Source organism: Phaseolus vulgaris, chromosome 11, assembly GCF_051622355.1.
Source record: "Phaseolus vulgaris cultivar YP4 chromosome 11, ASM5162235v1, whole genome shotgun sequence".
NCBI lineage: Eukaryota > Viridiplantae > Streptophyta > Magnoliopsida > Fabales > Fabaceae > Phaseolus > Phaseolus vulgaris.
The window spans coordinates 50,101,567-50,120,952 of NC_143508.1; the positions used below are offsets into that span (position 1 = coordinate 50,101,567).

The following is a 19,386-nucleotide window of genomic DNA, read 5'->3' on the forward strand; positions in this document are numbered from 1 at the left end:
TCATGATACTTTAAATTTTAATTTATTTATTGCCTCACATATCCCACTTTCTATTTTCCATAGTTTTCTTTATTTTTTTTTAATTGATGGTCCATGATAGTATTATTTTTATAAACTTCCTATGTTTGACTTCAATCTACTCAACGATTGTGATGAAATAAGAAAAAAACACATTGATTGGAACAAATGGCTAGGATAATTGTGAACAACATACCACCATATTTCTTTATATATATTATTTTGAATCCAACTTTTGCATTCATTATAAATTTAACGGATGCTAATAACACATTGTAAAACAATCCATAATAGTAAAACTGTATTTTGTTGTGATTATTAAAGACATAAATAAATTCCTTAATATTTTTAAAAAAAATTAAAATAATATTAGCTATTAAAAAAGTTTTTGAGAATACTGAAGGCACGTTTAGCTGTTTGGCAGGTATAGAAAGAAACATTAAGCTCATAAGTGTCACTCTCATCACTTTGCATCAATTATTATAAAATGAATAATGTTATAAAATTTGTTTAGCACACAAATATGAAAAGTACATGAGAAGAAGAAGATGATTGAATCTTAGAACTGAAACTGCATGTTTGATGTGTAGCCAAGTTCATCAAGGTGAGTAGCCATGGCTATGTTCATACCTGGTGGACCACACCTTAGTATCTGCACAAATTTAACCATTTCATTTTAAATATAAGATCACCAAAAATCTACCCAAGTATTAATCTAAGGGTCAATTGTTCTTCTTAACATTTAAATACAATTTTGTTTCATTTAAATTTTTAATTTTGGTGTCTTCATTTAAAATACAATTTGTTGTTTATTTTTTAAAAAATGCTAGTTTTTAATTTTTTTTATCAATAATAACAAATATATTAAATAACGAAACATTATGGATGTTTCAGCCTTGTACAAAAGAGAAAAATAATTTTTATTATCTAACTTATATTTAAATTAATTTTTATTTTTGTTTTCTTCTTCTAAAGATAACTATAAAGAAATTTATCCTTTTTAAGTGTATTGTTAGTTGAGATGGTATTGGTAAGTAGAAAGGAATTGAACCTGAATATTTTGTGCTGGTTGAGGGCAATGTGATTTAATAATCTCCTTCGATATAAACCCAATGCCACCATTCCATTCTGGAGGAGCCTGCAAGTAAGCAAGAAATTTCAGAAATTTAAATCTACATAATTCCTAATTTTATTTAATTTATTCTTACAAAATTATTTTAATAAGATAAAATTTACCTATATTTATATATTATAAATTGATAGTGAGATTTCTATCAAGTTAAAACATTAATTTTTTTTTATAAGAAGGATATTATATATAATACCCTACAATAACTGTAGTAGTATATATTTTAAAATATATTATTAAGAGATATTTAATATATTGGGTTGAAAAGTTCGAATATTATAGAAGAATCCGAAATGGGGTGGTTGGGATAAATAAACAACAAACCTTATTAAGAACATGATAGACTTCAAATCTGCGAGGAAATTTGTCTGCAAAATTATCTAGTTCTTCCTGCACCACCATACAGATAATTGGATTTTTAAATAAATCATTAAATAAAAACGAATAAAAGACATCATTTTTATAAATGTTCTAAGAAATAGATTCAAATAAATAAGTTGAATTAGTATAATGACCTTTATTAATACCATTAATTTTTTTTATCAGCTTATTGATACCATTAATGAGTCAACGTTTAAAGTTTAAAAGTTACATTAAATTATAATTCATCAAAATTATTATAGTAGTAAATTTAAGTAATGCAAAAGAAATATATCTAATGAAATATTTAGCTTTAAATAAAATTAAATTGAAAATAAATTTAAATAATAATTTTTTTAATAATAATTTTTTCAAGTAAGTAATATAGATGATTATTGAAATTTAAAATGTCATCTTAACTTAGTTGTGAAATTTCATAATAATACTTAATATGATAGTTTTTTTTTTATAAAAAATCATAACATAGTAAACTTAAATTGTAATTAAAAAATCTCATGGGCATAGTGACACACAAAAATAAATTATTTTTCTTTTATCTTTTTAAAAAAAAAATCAACTTATATAACCAAGTTGTTTTGGACAAGCATAAGCTTTAACAAGAAAGTTTTTTTAAAAATAAATATAATAAGTATAAGAGTTGGACCACTCCATTTAATTTAATTAATTATTTATAATAAAACAAAAAATATAATAAATTAAAAAATTGTTTTATTTTATTGTTTTTATTAATAAGAAAAGAATAATATTAAATAAGTGATTTTTAATTAATTTTTCACTGATAAAACACAAGTTAAATATAATAAATTAAAAACTTGATTTATTTTATTTATTTTATTAGTAAGAAAAGAATAATATTAAATAAGTAATGTACAAATATGTAGATAAAGAGAATAAAGATAAAGTTATAAGTCTACATTACATGTTCAAGATTCCTAAACATTCAAAACATATAAAACACTTTGCTTCCACTCACTTTATCAAATTCATTTTACTTTTATATATCTCTCCTATTATACTTCTATTTTATTTTATTTATACATTACAAAAATCTAATTAGAAAATAAGGAAAAAGAGTTGCAATGGCGTGACAGATATTAAGCATAATAATTGGTTTGTGTTGGTTTTCTATTCTACTTGTTATACAAAAACATTATAAAAAAAACTAGGTTTTGTAACATTACCTTCAACAGAATGTCCTCCACTGTTACATTGGCATAAATTAGGTGCACCTTTGTTTTGTCTTTAGGGTTTTCTAGAATGGCTCTTATGATCTGCAACAAAAGATGGACAAAAGCAAATATCACCTTATTTTCTATTTATTTCATCCAAATAATTATATTTGCTTCACTTAATTAGGTTTAAAATAAGCTAAACTTTACTTAAAAACTTAACCAAAAATATTTCTAATCCCAAAAGAGTGGTTTAGTTTGTAAAATTTAGAAATTAAAACATAATTAAGTTTAAATACAGTACTAAAAAAAACATTGAATAGAAACCAATTTTAGAAAAAAAAAAATTAGTTGGTATAGTGATTAAATTAGAATCCATTTTAGAGACTAAAATAATTTTTGGTTTCTAAATTAGTTTCTATTATTGTTAGATGGTTTCTAAATTGGTATCTAATTAGCTACCAAGTTCTAACTACCAATTATTTAGATTCTAAATTTGGTAACAAAAATCTTGGTAGCTAATTAGATATCAATTTATAAACTATTTAACAATAGAAACTAATTTAGAAAACAAAATATTTTGTAGTCTCTAAACTGATTTCTAATTTAGTCACTATAACAACTAATTATTTTTTGTTTCTAAAAATGGCTTTGATTTGTAATAAATTGAAAGAATGAAAGGTGATAGAAGTACGTCTGACTAATTTTAGATTTTGAGATGGAGAGTAATCTATTCGAACTCTTATGTATTAAAGTAATATTTAAATGTATTAAAGTAATATTTAAATATAATATAATATTTTGTTTAAAAAAAAAAATGTATTTGGTACCTGAAACATTGGAGTTATGCCTGAGCCTCCAGCAATCATTCCAAATGCCCTAACTTGCCCAGGTTTGTAACTGAAACGTCCCTATTTTCAACAATTCTCAACAATACAATTAATATCCTATTATGTTTTTGAAATTAATATCATCTATTTTCAAGATAAAAAAAAACCTTTATTATATCTCATATTTATCCTCCCAAAAGTTTAATAAGAATTTAATTATATTTTAATAGAATTAAAATTAAAATTATTTAGTTTATTGATTCAGAAATTATAAGATACACACTTATTATGAGCTAGCAATTAGTTCATTAATTAAAAAAAAAGACTCTTATCCTCATCTATTAGCTAGTTTATAAACTAGTTTTACCAATTTGAAACATTTTTAGTGCAATTTTTTTTTATATCTTATATTACTTTTTAGTGGGCCTCTCACTACTTAGTAAATGGCCATGTTACATCCCATGTGATATAAGATCTCATTCTCTCATCTTAATATTTTAAGCAACATTTTGTTGGTTCTACATAATAATACAAAATTTTGTAGTAAGATTCAAAAAATAAAAAATTTACCTTTTTATAGTTTTGGAAATTTGAGGATTCTTATAAAAGAACACATTTTCTATATAGAGAAATGTTACGAATCTCTCTTTAATTAACTATGACATCATATCCATAAATTTTGGTATCTGATCTATTGAGTATATTCCATGATGACATTTTAAAATTTTGTATTTATATATCTGGGAAAGACTATAAAATTTAACTTAAAAAGTTGAAGATAATATTTTCAATATATCAAAAAAATGTAATAAACATTAATTATCCATTATCTCTTTATGAAGAAACTTTTCTGCTTGTGAGGAAGAAAACTAAGAAGAGCAACATTAAGAATAAATAAGAGAATTTATATCCACGATAATATCTTATCGAGAAACTATATTTTAAACTATATTTTAAACAACATTTGTTAGTCCCATAATAAAATTTTTGTAGTAAGTTTTTGTTTTGAAATTTTTTAGAATTCTTATAGAGAACACATTTTCTACAGCAGTCTTATCTGACCCTTAATGCAAAATCTTATAAATAATAGATATCATACTTAATATCTTTATTAATTATCTATCACTATGGTCTAATATTTTTGAATTAAATTTTATTTTGTCTAATTAAAGAAATAAATCAATACCTTTGGACCCCTCACAGACAAATAATCACCTTCCTTCATTTCTCTAAAATGGTGGGACATCTTTCCATTTGGGTACATCTGCTTGGAAAACAATAGAATATGATATGATTATTACAAGAAAATAACAATAAATACAAAACTTAAATATATACATTTATCTCTAAATATCTTGGAATTTTTATTTCAGTAATTCTTTTATTCATAGTCTTTAAACAAATCATATTGTATTTCATGTCGTGGCATTGACTCTGTTAACTTTATATGTGATAATCTCAGGGAAAATATGACATAAATTTATTTGAAAGATCAAAATAAAAATCTACACAATATTTAATTAAAAAAATATTTTAGGACCGTTTAAGGGAGTAAGAAAACCAGAAAGAAAAATCCCAAATAGTTGTTATATTTGTCTGTACTTAAAAAGTAATAATTGTAAAATGACAGAAGCATAGTTGATTTAAAAAAGTTCTTCCAAATATTTTATTTAAATATTTAAAAAATCATTAAATAGAAACTAATTTTAAAAATTAAAATAATAAGTTATTATTTGATTAAATTAAAGACATTTTATAAATTAATTTTTTATATATAAATATTATTTCATTTAAATATCAATTTAAAAAATATTTTATAAATTTTTATTAATAATAAAAATTATATTAAGTATAGATAGTTTTTTAATTTTTAAAATAATATATAATTTGGTAAATATAAACAGTAATTATTTTTGGTATTTAAAGTTAATTGTTATTTAATAATTTTATTATAATGAAAGTTGGACACGTTCAAAGTAATTATTTTATCAAAGAAATTTTCTTTTAAAGAAAATTTAATTAAATAAACCTATAATTTGGAAAAAAATGTATTTAAACTATAAATATATAGGTGAATTAATTTATCTTTTTGCAAATTTTTTCTACAAAATATTTACCTTCACAACCAATTCGAAGTATCCAACATCTGAATCCAACGTGATTGGAGTATATGATCTCTTAACTTCTTCTCCTTCGCTATCTATTCCTCTGTTTAACAGTTAATGTTAAAAGTTTATACATTTTTTTTTTAATTTTTTCAAAATTATGGTATGATTTATTAAACATGATAAAAAATAAATATAATATTTAAATATTTTCCAGACCTAACAAGTATATTTTTTCCAACAGGAAGACCCAATATGGAAGAAGGAGTAGGAAGAGCAAATCTGAATCTTGCAGCATTGTGGCTAAGTTGTGTCTTCTTTATCAGTTTGAATTCTTTGAAATTTTCAGGGTCCAAACATCCTGAAAAAATTTCCATTTCATAGTAAATTTGCATGCAAAAAACTAGTGAATTACTCAAATTATGGCACCTTTCATTTCATATTAATTAATTTTGATTAGTTTTTTTTCCTCTTATATATAACAATATAAAGAATTATTGACTAAAAATAAAAACTAACAGCATTAAAAAGTCCTCCTTAATTAACTATAATCCTTTATTTAAATATAAGGAAAACATCAAATAGTTAGTTAATTAGATATCTATTTAAAAATTATTAATAATAATATAAATTAATTTAGATATCAATAATTTATTAGGTTTCTAAAATAATATTTAATACTTTTTTATCTTTAATATTATTTTTTATTTAATAATTTTTTAATAGTGTAAGAAAACAATTATATTTCATTTATGTATTATAATTTGATCTATTCACTATAAGAAAATCATCAAATAGTAATCAAATTTAGAGACAAAAAATAATTAGTCACTACATTGACTAAATTAGATATTAAGTTAAAGACTAAAAAATTCAATATATTGTTTCTATTATTAATAAAATATTATAAAAATGATTTCTAAATTAGCTACCAAAGTTTTAGCTACTAATATTTTACATTCTAAATTAGTCTTTAAAAGGTTTACAGAGAGACTAATTCAGAACATAAGTAGGTAGTAGCTAAAACATTGGTAACTAATAGTCAGATACTAGTTTAGCAATTACTTTATAACTTTTTATTAATAATAGAAACTATTTCAGATACCAATAATTTGAGTGAGCAGTGTTACCTTTAGGTGGTCTGGTGAGATATTTGTAAGCTGCAGTGAAGCCAAGAGCAAGAAGAGCTACAATGGCACCAAGCAGTTCAGGGTTCAGATTCTGGGCAAATGGCAGAGACTGCAAATCCAAATTGGGGAATCGAAGAGCCATGTTCAATGGTAGTTCCAACATTTGATTTCCCAACAAATCAATTCTCCTTTCATAACCATGCAAACTCTTCCCATATTTATAATCACAACATCTTTATTCTTTTCTTCTTCCTTTTTTCACTGTTTTCGTTAGATGAAGCAAAGAATAATCTCAAACGTGTCTCAGAGAAGACACAATATTCCGTCTATATACTTTAACATTTACCAAATAAAGTTCTCAATGTTTTATATAATAAAAAAAAGATAGCAATAATATATTTAATCAAGTTGGATTGTCTCTCATAAATGAGATACCACCAGCTTTAAATGAGCCCAAGACTGTCTAACATAAAGTCATATAATGTAACATTCCAAAACTGTAATGTAATGATTTTTAATATTATAATTAAATAATTTGGATAAATTTTATATATATAACCAGTATTATGACAGCCCTTTCAATAATTAATAATTAAATTTTTTGTTTAATTACTTTTGTCTGTCAAATTTTAACATTCACATAATAAAGTCAGATAATAGATCAACACAAAGATATATAGTTGTTTGTACTTCCATTGTTAGTTTTTTTAGTTGTTTTTTTTTACTAGCCGTTAGATGTTTTTGAAATTCGCTGTTACTTTGATTTTTGGTTGATGTTTGATTAGTGTATCGGTCGGTACCGGACAAGTTACTCACAGTCTCGATGATCGACTGACAATATCAAAACACATTTCAAGGCACTTAATAAATGAAAGCAACGACAATTATGATAGTTCTTTATGAGTTATTATAATCATGTCTCGGATTATGCGGATGACATCTCTAAGAAATGAGACAAACACTGATTAACCGAAAGATATTAAAGATATTCTTCAACAACATACTCATATACCAATATACCTCCCTATAAATGAGGGATTGTTACACATTAGTGAACAACTGATATTCAACCCATCACAATAAGGGTCTATGACGGAACACTATAAATAAACCCTTGACAAAGGTGTAAGGTACGCTTTAGTCAGTTTTAAAAATATACATTTTTTACACAAAATACTTACTAGATCGTTGAAGTACCATTTTTAGGTTAACCCCATCCAAGCGCCAACAATTAAAGGAGGAGACATGAAGGAAGGAACGAAGAGGTAACCGACACGTCAACAATTGTATAACAAAGTCCAAGTACTATCTAGGCCCACTTTGTCGATATAGGTACAGTTAAAACTATGATAATTGGTTGCCCGTCTTAAGACAAGTTTTACAAAGGCCTAAGCATGTTTGGGTTATATGTAATGCTTTTAGACTTTTTTGAGAGGTTATATTGACATTATAATATTAACGTAAAGAGTTGAAATATCCCTAAAATGTTTTACATTTATTTATTACTTTTTCTGATAAAAAATAAAAAATACATAATCTCATCTAAAATCCACTACAAGAAAAACGCGAATTACATACAGATTATATTCGTATGTAACTTTTGGCGCCATGGAGCGGGAATTAAAATTCGTATGTAAACAGGTTTACATACAAATTTTTTCCGTATGTAATTACATACCGATTATATTTTGACACCATAAAGTAAAATTTGCGGTGATTCGAAGCCAAGTTCCTTCAGTAACCAAAGAAAATTTAACCACTACACCAAATAAATTCTTTAGTATTATTATGATTTTTATTATACTTATTATTATTAATAATATTAACAATATTAATAATATTAATAATATTAACAATATTAATAATATTAATAATATTAATAATATTAACAATATTAACAATATTAATAATATTAATAATATTAACAATATTAATAATATTAACAATATTAATAATATTAATAATATTAATAATATTAACAATATTAAACAATATTAACAATATTAATCTATACCTATATATAAAGGAGATTTCCCTCTTAACCGCTCTTAATTTTTTTTCCCATTTTATCCTTATATTAATATTTAATTTTATTATTGTATTATCGTTATTGTGTCATTTCTTATTTTTTTCTACAATATTTGGTATACGTAGTGGGGGTGGCTTTGAATTGAAAGAGAGGTGGAAAAGCGGTGGTTATGAATTGAAAAAGATGGTTTATTTTCAAAATCAGTTACATACAGAGTTTATTTTCAAATTCAGTTACATAAAGAAAGGGAGTTTATTTTCAAAATCAGAGTTTATTTTCAAAATCAGAGTTTATTTTCAAGATCAATTGCATAAATAAAGCGAGTAAGGAGAGAAAAAAAAATATTAGAGAAAATAACAAAGAAGATAAGAAGGAAGTGTTGAAAAAAAAGAAGAATAAGGAACAGGAAGAAGCATTGGTCGCTTTTTATCCTTGCACCCTCCAATCTCACCAATGAGTATCAGGTAGCTTCACGTGTCTCCCTTACAAGAAAATGTGATTTTTTTTTGTAATACATTAATTATTTTTTCTTTGAGTATTTGGGAAGGATCGAGGGGTGCCCTGCCTCTTCGGTCAATAAGGTCACTGGTGAGGCCTTGAAGCTTTGAATTGGTTCCTCTCATCCCGTAAGATCTTTCTCTCAAGGTTTACTCTTTCATTGCAGAGTTTTTTTTTATGTCGCTGTGCTTGATAATTGCTTTGTTGGTTTTACAATTGGGATTATAGAGATCTTGGTTTTCTATTACTATTGTATATGTATTTACTATAGTAACAACATGACCGCTTTGGTAGCTTTTTCTATTTTGAATAGTGTACATACCAACAATGGTGTTTATGGATGGACGAGATTGGAACTTTATGCTTTTAAGATAAAGATGTGTTGTTGTGTTGTTCTGATGTGCAGATTTTGAAACTGTTTGCATTTGGGATAAGAGCAACAGTATACGATCATGCCATCGCTTATTACACAACCCAAGTTTTCCCTTATCCCTCTAATTTCCCTTCCATATGGTTTTGCCTTTTTCTTTAGTTGTTTCTTCATTTTGTTTCGTCACTTTTCGCTCATACTTTTACTTCTCCTTCAATCTTTTAAGTTTATTATACCAACTCTTCTCAACACAAAACAACGTCTGCACCCTATTCATTCCTTCATTCTGTGACTGCAATTTTAATATTGTTTATACCGTGAGAGGTGAATTTGTTTATTGTAACTAATTTGGTGTGTGGTCATTGTAGTTACTTGCTTTTCAATGTTTAAAAAGACCTTGATTTCAGGGAGTCGTGATGGAAGCCAAATTGACCAAATTGAGATGAAGATGTTTGGGCGAAAAAGTTGTTTGTAGAATCACAACAACATTTACAATGGAAATGGACATGCTACCAATATTATCGAGATTAGTCTTTCCATTTTATGGTGTAAAGTAGATTCACTTTTACTTTTACATATTATTATTTTGTTAAAAATTTATATATTTTAAATATTCACTCAAATACAAAAATACATTATGCACAATAACTATATATAATCATGCCATGTTGTTGGTACTGTGGTGGAGACATGTGGTTTTTTTTTTTTTTTTATCTTAGTACATTGCATTTATCTTACTAAATTTTTGGCTTAAGGGGAATGTAAAGTACTTTGTGTGAGATAGATTTAATGATGAATGATTCATTTGCAACTTAAAGGTAAATGGTGAACAATGATGGAGCATTAAAGTTCCAATTCTATTATCGTGAAGGACTTTATATCAATACCAATTTCCTAAGATATTTCATTTTTATTTTAAGCAATGGTAGATTTAATGATGAATGATTCATTTGCAACTTAATTCCAGTGGAAAATGAAAAATAAAATATTACTCGCTAAGAGAAATTACTTTTATTATGTCATTAAAGATATATCTTTGTAAATATTATTTTTTTAAAATTTTCTTAACTAGTTAATTATGATTAATTATTTTTTAATATTTTATATTATAAGATGAGGGACTGAATTAATGTTTTAAAACCTAAGTTGTATAGGACTAAACTGATGTTTTTTCTAAATCCTATTAATAACAAGAACCAACATATACTAATAATAATTAAAATAAAGACACTAATGAACTTTCTTTTTTCTCATATATACTAATGCCTAAATCAGTAAAATATAGAATAAATAAATAGGTAAAAAAAAAAAATTGAATCAACGCTTCATCTTAATTATTAGTGTCCATCCTGGTGTGAAACTGAATTTTAAAATATTATTAATTTAATTAAAATTTATATTTAATTAAAATAAAAACTAAATTGAATAATCAGTTTTTATATTTGATTTTATTAACAATTTTACATATTATTTAATTTGATTTGATTTGATTTCTTTTTCAAATCAAACTGATTTATTAATAATTTAAAATTTTCAATCTGATTTTTAACATAAATATTATAAAATTAGTGAAAATATAAGTGTGACAATGTCTGTATGTATAATTTTATTAATTATAATATTAATAATAATATTAATTATAATATTAATAATATTAATTATAATATTAATAATAATAATAATAATATTAATAATAATAATAATATTAATAATAATAATAATATTATTATTATTAATAATAATATAATATTATTATTAATAATATTAGTAATAATATTAATAATATGAATAATATTAATAATATGAATAATATTAATAATATGAATAATATTAATAAATATTAATAATATGAATAATATTAATAAATATGAATAATATGAATAAATATTAATAATATTAATAAATATTAATAATATGAATAATATTAATAAATATTAATAATATTAATAATATGAATATAATATTAATAATATAAATATAATATTAATAATATGAATATAATTTATTTTATTATTATTATTATTATTAATTATATTAATATGTATAAATTATATTAATAATAATAAATATAATAAAAATGATAATATGAACAAAGAAATTGTGTGATAAAAAATATAAATAGAAATAAAATAATAATTAATAATAATGAAAAAATTAAAAATTAGTATCTTCTTTTTCAGCAAAAAGTTACAGTATGATAAAACAAACAAGGCATATGAAAGATAGGTAAAAATAAAAATTTTGGTAAACGCACCGAAACAAATTTATTGTTGTCAGATCAAAATCATGAATGAAATTGATTCTTTAGGAGTTTTTAATAGGTAATTAATATTGATATCAAAACCTGCTGTAAAAACCATTAATGATGACAAGATCCGTTCAATAAATTTATATTTAATAACATAAAAGAAATCACTATATAAAATGAAACTAGAATACTTCATTCTGAAATAAAAAAAGAAGAAAAACTTCATTCTGAAATCAAATTATTAGGTGAAGAAAATGAAGCTCTCTTTTGCTCTCTTCGTTCTGCTTGTTCTTTCTACTGGGTTTGGTATGTTTTGTTTCTCATTTATCTTTACAAATATTAAGTCAGATTTTTTTTCATTTATATAAATAAGTAATATTTTATGTGTTTATTATTTTATATATTTTGTTTTGAAAATAAGCAGTTTTCTAATTCCTTTCATAAAAAAATTGAAATAGTTTTTAAAACTAATTATTTGATATTCACAGTTATTTTTGTTTGGAATATATGTTTGTGAGCATATATAATACTAATGGTTGAACATTTGTGAGACAGGAAATGAAGGGCCATTGAAAGTGACAGAGGCAAAAGTTTGTGAAGTGAAATTGTACAATTTCTGTGAATCTGATAATTGTTTTGTGGATTGCCCCAAGAAATATGGAAATGGAGCAAGTGCTCATTGTAGTTTGGATGGTGATTGCATTTGTGTTTATCCATGCTAATCTTAATTACCACCTTCTTTCTCAATCTTCCTAGATCAATAATACTGCAATCATTCATGTATCAATCATGATTAAAGACAATAAAATACTTCTTTAATCATTTTATCTATGATGATCTTTTTGTTTGTTTACAAGAACATGTTATTTCTCAAGAAGTATTTTATCATCACAAAAATAAATTCATTGACAAACATTTTTATATAGTCTGCCACAAAATTATATGTGACAAAATGGTTCTAATATTGAAAAAGAAGAAGAGAATAACGATCTTTGCAATTAAAATCACAACAAAAATGTTACTAAAGTTATCACAAAAATAATTGTTGCTTCAGCAAGTGAATTTTGTCTTGAAATAAACAAAAACATGGTGTCTCTAACTTTTGTGGTGCATAGCTTAAAAAAAATATGTGACACGGTAGTATTATTAAGTGTTGACTAGTTGATAAGTTTTGATAATGATAAATATGATTATGATTTCTTATGTTTCATTATAACTTGTTATACTTAAAAGAAATTCAATCTTTCATGCAACCTTGATTAAAAAAACAAAGTATATATATTTAAAAGATCAAAATCAAATACAAAATAATTACATCTTTAAAAGATTACACACAGTTGTATATGTCAAACTAATTTATTCGTTTGGATTTTTTTCATAATAAATTTCAACTATGTTTATGTTTATGGTTGTTTAGTATATATAGATATATCATACTTATCTATATCAGAATATAAAAATATAATAAATATTAAAAGTTCTTTCCTTTACAGTATGTAAGTAAAAAGACTAAAAAGTGATTTCTTATTTCAAATAGTGAAAGGAGGGTATACAATTTCAATGAAAGGGTTAAATATGTTTAATTTTAAGGTGGACTCTATCATAATATTATAAAGATTCACGTCAACGATGTAAAAACACTGACAATGAGCAATTCCAATAATTTCTTTATATGAGTATCCAGGATGTCTAAAGTTTGGATTAGGGATGGAAATCAATTTTGCATGAATGTATAGGGACGAAAAACATATTTTAACCTTATTTTAAATAAAATGTAGAAAATATGTTTTATTTCTTTCAATTAAAAATATAAGACATTTAGTAGTATGGGTAAAAAATAGCTTTCAGAAAAATTGGTTGGAAGACTATGTGGAACAACTAAATAAGTTCTAGACGAAATTGGTTGGAAAACTATGTGGAACAACTAAATAAGTTCTAGACTCTTCACATTTGTTTGGAAAAGTGTGTGCACCAACCAAACAAGTCATAAACTATTCTTATTCTCTAGTTAGCATTTTTATTTTATTATTTAACATAACAAATACTTTAAATACAAATTTCTAAGAATTCTCTAAACCATTATGCATTTCTTTTTTGAAGTATGTTCTATTGAATCATATATTTGAGTTTTATAATTTCACAATGTAATTTGCTTATGTAATTTGCTTATGCACTTGTCTTTTTATTAGTAAGTGCCTTATATTTTTCTTAGAAAGTGACTTTTATCAATTCTCTTGCTACACAAAATACAACTACCATACTAACTTATCTAATAGGGTTCACCATTTCAACGTTTGAGTGTTTATAATAATAATAATAATAATAATAATAATTCTGATTTTGAATGTAGATAAGAGAAATTACGTGGTGTCGTCAAATACTTTGACTTAAGAAGTAGGTGGAGACTTTTCCAGTTAATAAGTCTTATAACCTAACTTAATATAGGCATAATGAATCCTACATGGTTCATAATATTTTAATTGATAAAACTTCATTCGGTATTTTACCTTAGTTGTTTCAAGATGCTAAATTGTAATCATAAAACAACTTGTAAAGGAAATCAAAATGAAACATTAAAAGAGTAATTTTATTTTCTTTGAATCTATCATTGTCGATTACATAAAGTCATATTTATATTAAAAAAATGTTGGATGATAAAAAACTTAACAAGGAAAACGACAAATGCAATCTTCTATGGCATTACACCTCCCACTGGCTAAGTTTCCATGCTTTCTGACACAATCACCGTCACACTTGCTTTCTTGACAATCCTCATTCAACTTCTCATCACATCTTCCTGCTTCTACTACTTTCATTGCTCCTTCATTTTCTACATCACAAACACAATACTCTATACTAAACCACCAATCTCAGCTTCATAAATTTATTCATAACAAAAGTGAATTTAAAGGTTTAGTAAGCACAAATTAATGAGTAGATCGAATGAGGAAAAGAAAACATACCAATCTCAATGGCAAGAACAAGTAGCATGATCAAAATTGAAGTGATGAGCTTCATGTTAAATGATCTTTGAGTAATATTAAGTTGGTGACTCTGTTCAATACTCCAAAATATCTTTTTGATGGGTTGTAGTGAAGTTTTATTGGGATATATATACTAACATTATCACACATATATTCATAAAAACAATCAATTTAATAGATTTTTTAAAATTAACTAGTGCACTCTATTAATCTTAATTATTATTTTTTCTTATTATTCTTTAATACAAATCATACATACTGAAAAAAAATTTTAAAAATACTAATACTAAGATATACTGATGCTAATATACTAATATATACTAATATATTAATATTAATAATATACTATATACTATACTAATACAAATACATATATGAAATATAATTGTAAATTTTGACATCTGTTAACACGGTATAATTCATTAACAATGTACATAAACAAACTAATATAAAAAAAAAAGTATAAGACCACAAAAACATTATTAAAAAAATATTAAATAAAAAATATTTTAAAAAAAATAATTAGTCATATATTAAGTAGATTAAATACTAATTTAAAATTAGAAAAATTATTAATATATAAAATAGTTTTTATTATTAATAAATAGTCTTTAAATTTATATTTAGTTAATTATTAAAATTAAATAGAATTTATCTTCCTTCACAATCTGGTTATTTTATTATTTAATTTTATAATTAAGTTCTGTTATGCATGCAAAATGGTGACTTAAGTTTTGATACTCTCTTTATTATCAGTTTTGTCGTTTGTTATCATTATAAAGATTATTAAAGTACAATTACTATTTAATTAATGTTACTTTTACTACCTTTTACTGCACTTTGTTTTTCGAAATAAAGATAACTAATATACAATTAATATTTAAAAATTGTGATCGTTAGTATTTTTTTTCTATTATTTTATTGGTCATTTCCTTTTATTAATGGAATTTTAAAAATAAAAATAAAAAACAGAAAATAATTCCTACTACATATTTTAATCCAAAAAAATAAAAATGTGAAAATAGAAAGTTGTACGTATCCAATTACGATAAGGTACATTCAGATTTTCATTTAATATAATATTTAAAGGGACATAAAAATTAGATAATAACTATTTTTTTTAATATTATATTATATATTAAATTTTAAGACACATAAATCAGACCATAAATCGGTTATAAGTTACTAGCGGTTATAGGTTACTGTTATAAAATTCATTTATATCTCATAATAACTAAATATTTTTTTTAATAGACTGAGTCCAACAAGACCTATAAATAAGTGATGATTCTCTTAGTAAGGAGACACACACTAAATGTGGCTGCATACCACGGCAAAAACAAGCTTTAATAACCCTCACCAAAATGAAGGTATGAAAAAATTGTGTTTGAACCTTTACTTTTTTAAATCAATCTAATTATTTCATACATATGTAAATTTTTAGAAATAAGTTTTAACAAGGTGTCATTCATCAATTAAAGTAATGATATAACATTCAATACCCAGTTATAGCATGTCTCATGAGTGCATTACAAACGGAAATTTTATTCATTAACAAGCAAAATAGGTTAAAATTTCTTATTTACGATGTCATCTTTCAACCATGGCTAGATTACCTTATCTTATTTATGTCAGAAACCAATCTTATGCAACTAACTCAGGTTACACCAATAATTTCTATTTGCATTTGTATTAATTAATAATGTTTTAACATAACATAAATACTTTACAATATACAATTCTCTAAAATGTATCTCTCAACAATAGATGCTTCTGGACGGTACGGATTCTTCACATACCCTTTGAATATCTTCATACATCGCTCAACTGGGTACATTAAATGTAACAAAAAAAAAAACAAGATCACATATTTTGATTTTCTTTGCTAAATGAACAATTAGATGAACCATGATGTCAAAGAATGAAGGAGGAAAATACATTTCTAGTTGACACAAGATAATGATAGCTTGAATTTCTAATTCATCAAAGTTATTACGATCAATAACTTTTCTACAAATAACATTTAAGAATATGCATAGACAAGTGATCACTTGTCTAATATTTTTTGGTAAACTTTCACGAATAGCAATTTGGAGAAGGTCTTGCATGAGAACATGATGATCACGAGAATAAAATACTTCTTTTATCATTTTATCTATAATATTTTTTGTTTGTCTAACAAAACATGTTATTCCTCTCATCACAAAAATAAATTCATGACAGACATTTATATAGTTCCACAAAATTATATGTCACAAAATGGTTCTAAAATTGAAAAAAAAAAAATAACGACCTTTGCAATTACAAAAGTTATCACAAAAATAATTGTTGCTTAAGCAAGTCAATTTTGTCTTAAAGCAAACAAAAACATAGTTTCTCCAACTTTTGTGGTGCATAGCTTAAAAAAATATGACACGTTAATTATTATTAAGTTTTGACTAGTAGATAAGTTTTGATAATGATAAATATGGCTATGATTTCTTTAAATTTTTATGAACACTTTAATATGTGGTTTATGAAACTAAAGTACTAATAAAAAAAAGTGATTTTGACAATGTTCAAAATATCTATATTTATACAGTATGAATATACATTATTTTGTCATAAATTTTTTATGTTTTTTTTATAACTTATTATACTTAAAAGAAATGTAATCTTTTATATAACCTTGATTAAAAAAATAAAGTATAAATGTTTAAAAGATTAAAATCAAGCACAAAATAATTACATTGATTTAAAAGATTACACACAGTTAGATTCGTCAAACTAATTTATTAGTTTGGATTTTTTCCATAATAAATTTCAACTACCTATGTTTATGTTTATGGTTGTTTTGTATATATAGATATATCATACTTATCTATATTAGAATATAAAAATATAATAAATATTAAAAGTTCTTTTCTTTATAGTGATGTAAGTAAAAGTAAAAAGTGATTTCTTATTTCAAAGAGTGAAAGGAGAGTATATAATTTCTATAAAAGGGTTAAATATGTTTTTTTTGTCCTTGTACTATGTTTTCTTTTCTTAATAAACAAATTTCTAGCTTAGACTGTATCATAATAATATAAGATTCACGTCAACGATGACCAATTCCAATAATTTCTTTACTATAAGTACCCAGGAGGCCTATTTAACCCTATTTAAATAAAATGTAGAAAATATGTTTTCTTTATTTCAATTAAAAATATAAGACATTTAGTATGGATAGAAAATAACTTTCAGAAAAATTAGTTGGAAAACTATGTGGAACAACTAAACAAGTCCCAAACTCGCAAGAACATTGTTTGGAAAAGTGTGTGCACCAACCAAACAAGTCATACACTATTCTTATTATCTAGTTAGCTTTATTATTTTATTATTTAACATAACAAATACATTAAATACAAATTTCTAACAATTCGCTAAATCATTATGAATTTCTTTTTTGAAGTATGTTTTAATGAATCATATCTTTGAGTTTTATAATTTCACAATGTAATTTGCTTATGCACTTGTATTTTTATTAGTAATTGACTTATATTTTTCTTACAAAATGGCTTTTATCAATTCTCTTGCTACTCAAAATACAACCACCATTCCAAGTTTGAGTATTTATAATAATAATAATAATAATTCTGATTTTGAATGTAGATAAGAGAAATCACGTGGGGTCCTCAAATACTTTGTGACTTAAGTAGGTGGAGACTTTTTTGTCCAGTTAATTTGTCTTATTGTAACCTAACTTAAAATAGGCATAATGAATCCTACATGGGTTGTCTCATGGTTCATAATATTTTAATTAATAAAACCTTCATTTGGTATTTTATCTTAGTCTTTTCGAGATGCTAAATTGTAATCATGAAACAACTTGTAAAGAAAACAGAAATGAGACGTTAAAGAGTAATTTTATTTTCTTTGAATCTATCACTGTTGATTACATAAAGTCATATTTATATAAGAAAATGTTGGATGGTGAAAAACTTAACAAGGGAAACGACAAATGCAATCTTCTATTGCATTACACCTTCCACTGGCTAAGTTTCCATGCTTTCTGACACAATCACTGTCACACTTGCTTTCTTGACAATCCTCATTCAACTTCTCATCACACCTTCCTGCTTCTACTACTTTCATTGCTCCTTCATTTTCTACATCACAAACACAATATTCAATACTAAACCACCAATCTCAGCTTCATCAATTTACTCATAAAAAAAGTGAATTTAAAAGATTAGTAAGCACAAATTAATGAGTAGATCGAACGAGGAAAACAAAACATATCAATCTCAATGGCAAGAACAAGTAGCAGGATCAAAACTGAAGTGATGAACTTCATGTTAAATGATCTTTGAGTAATGTTAAGTTGGTGACTTTCTTCAATACTCCAAAATATCTTTTTTGATGGGTTGAAGTGAAGTTTTATTGGGATATATATACTTACATTATCACACTTATTCATAAAAACAATCAATTTATTTGATTTTTTAAAAATAACTAATGCACTCTATTAATC

The 19,386-nt window shown here is 24.1% G+C and overlaps 1 protein-coding gene across 1 annotated transcript; it reads right to left on the bottom strand.

The window, feature by feature from the left end:
- Nucleotides 1-447: 447 nt before the first annotated feature.
- On the bottom strand, nucleotides 448-6,959 carry LOC137831591 (NADH--cytochrome b5 reductase 1). Its single transcript, XM_068639333.2, has 9 exons — nucleotides 6,763-6,959; nucleotides 5,852-5,993; nucleotides 5,645-5,735; nucleotides 4,714-4,791; nucleotides 3,528-3,608; nucleotides 2,710-2,799; nucleotides 1,472-1,537; nucleotides 1,070-1,156; nucleotides 448-670 (listed from the first exon to the last, which is right to left on the bottom strand). Exons 1-9 carry the CDS (start codon nucleotides 6,923-6,925, stop codon nucleotides 578-580), a joined length of 891 nt encoding a protein of 296 aa, XP_068495434.1. The 5' UTR covers nucleotides 6,926-6,959; the 3' UTR covers nucleotides 448-577.
- Nucleotides 6,960-19,386: the final 12,427 nt, after the last annotated feature.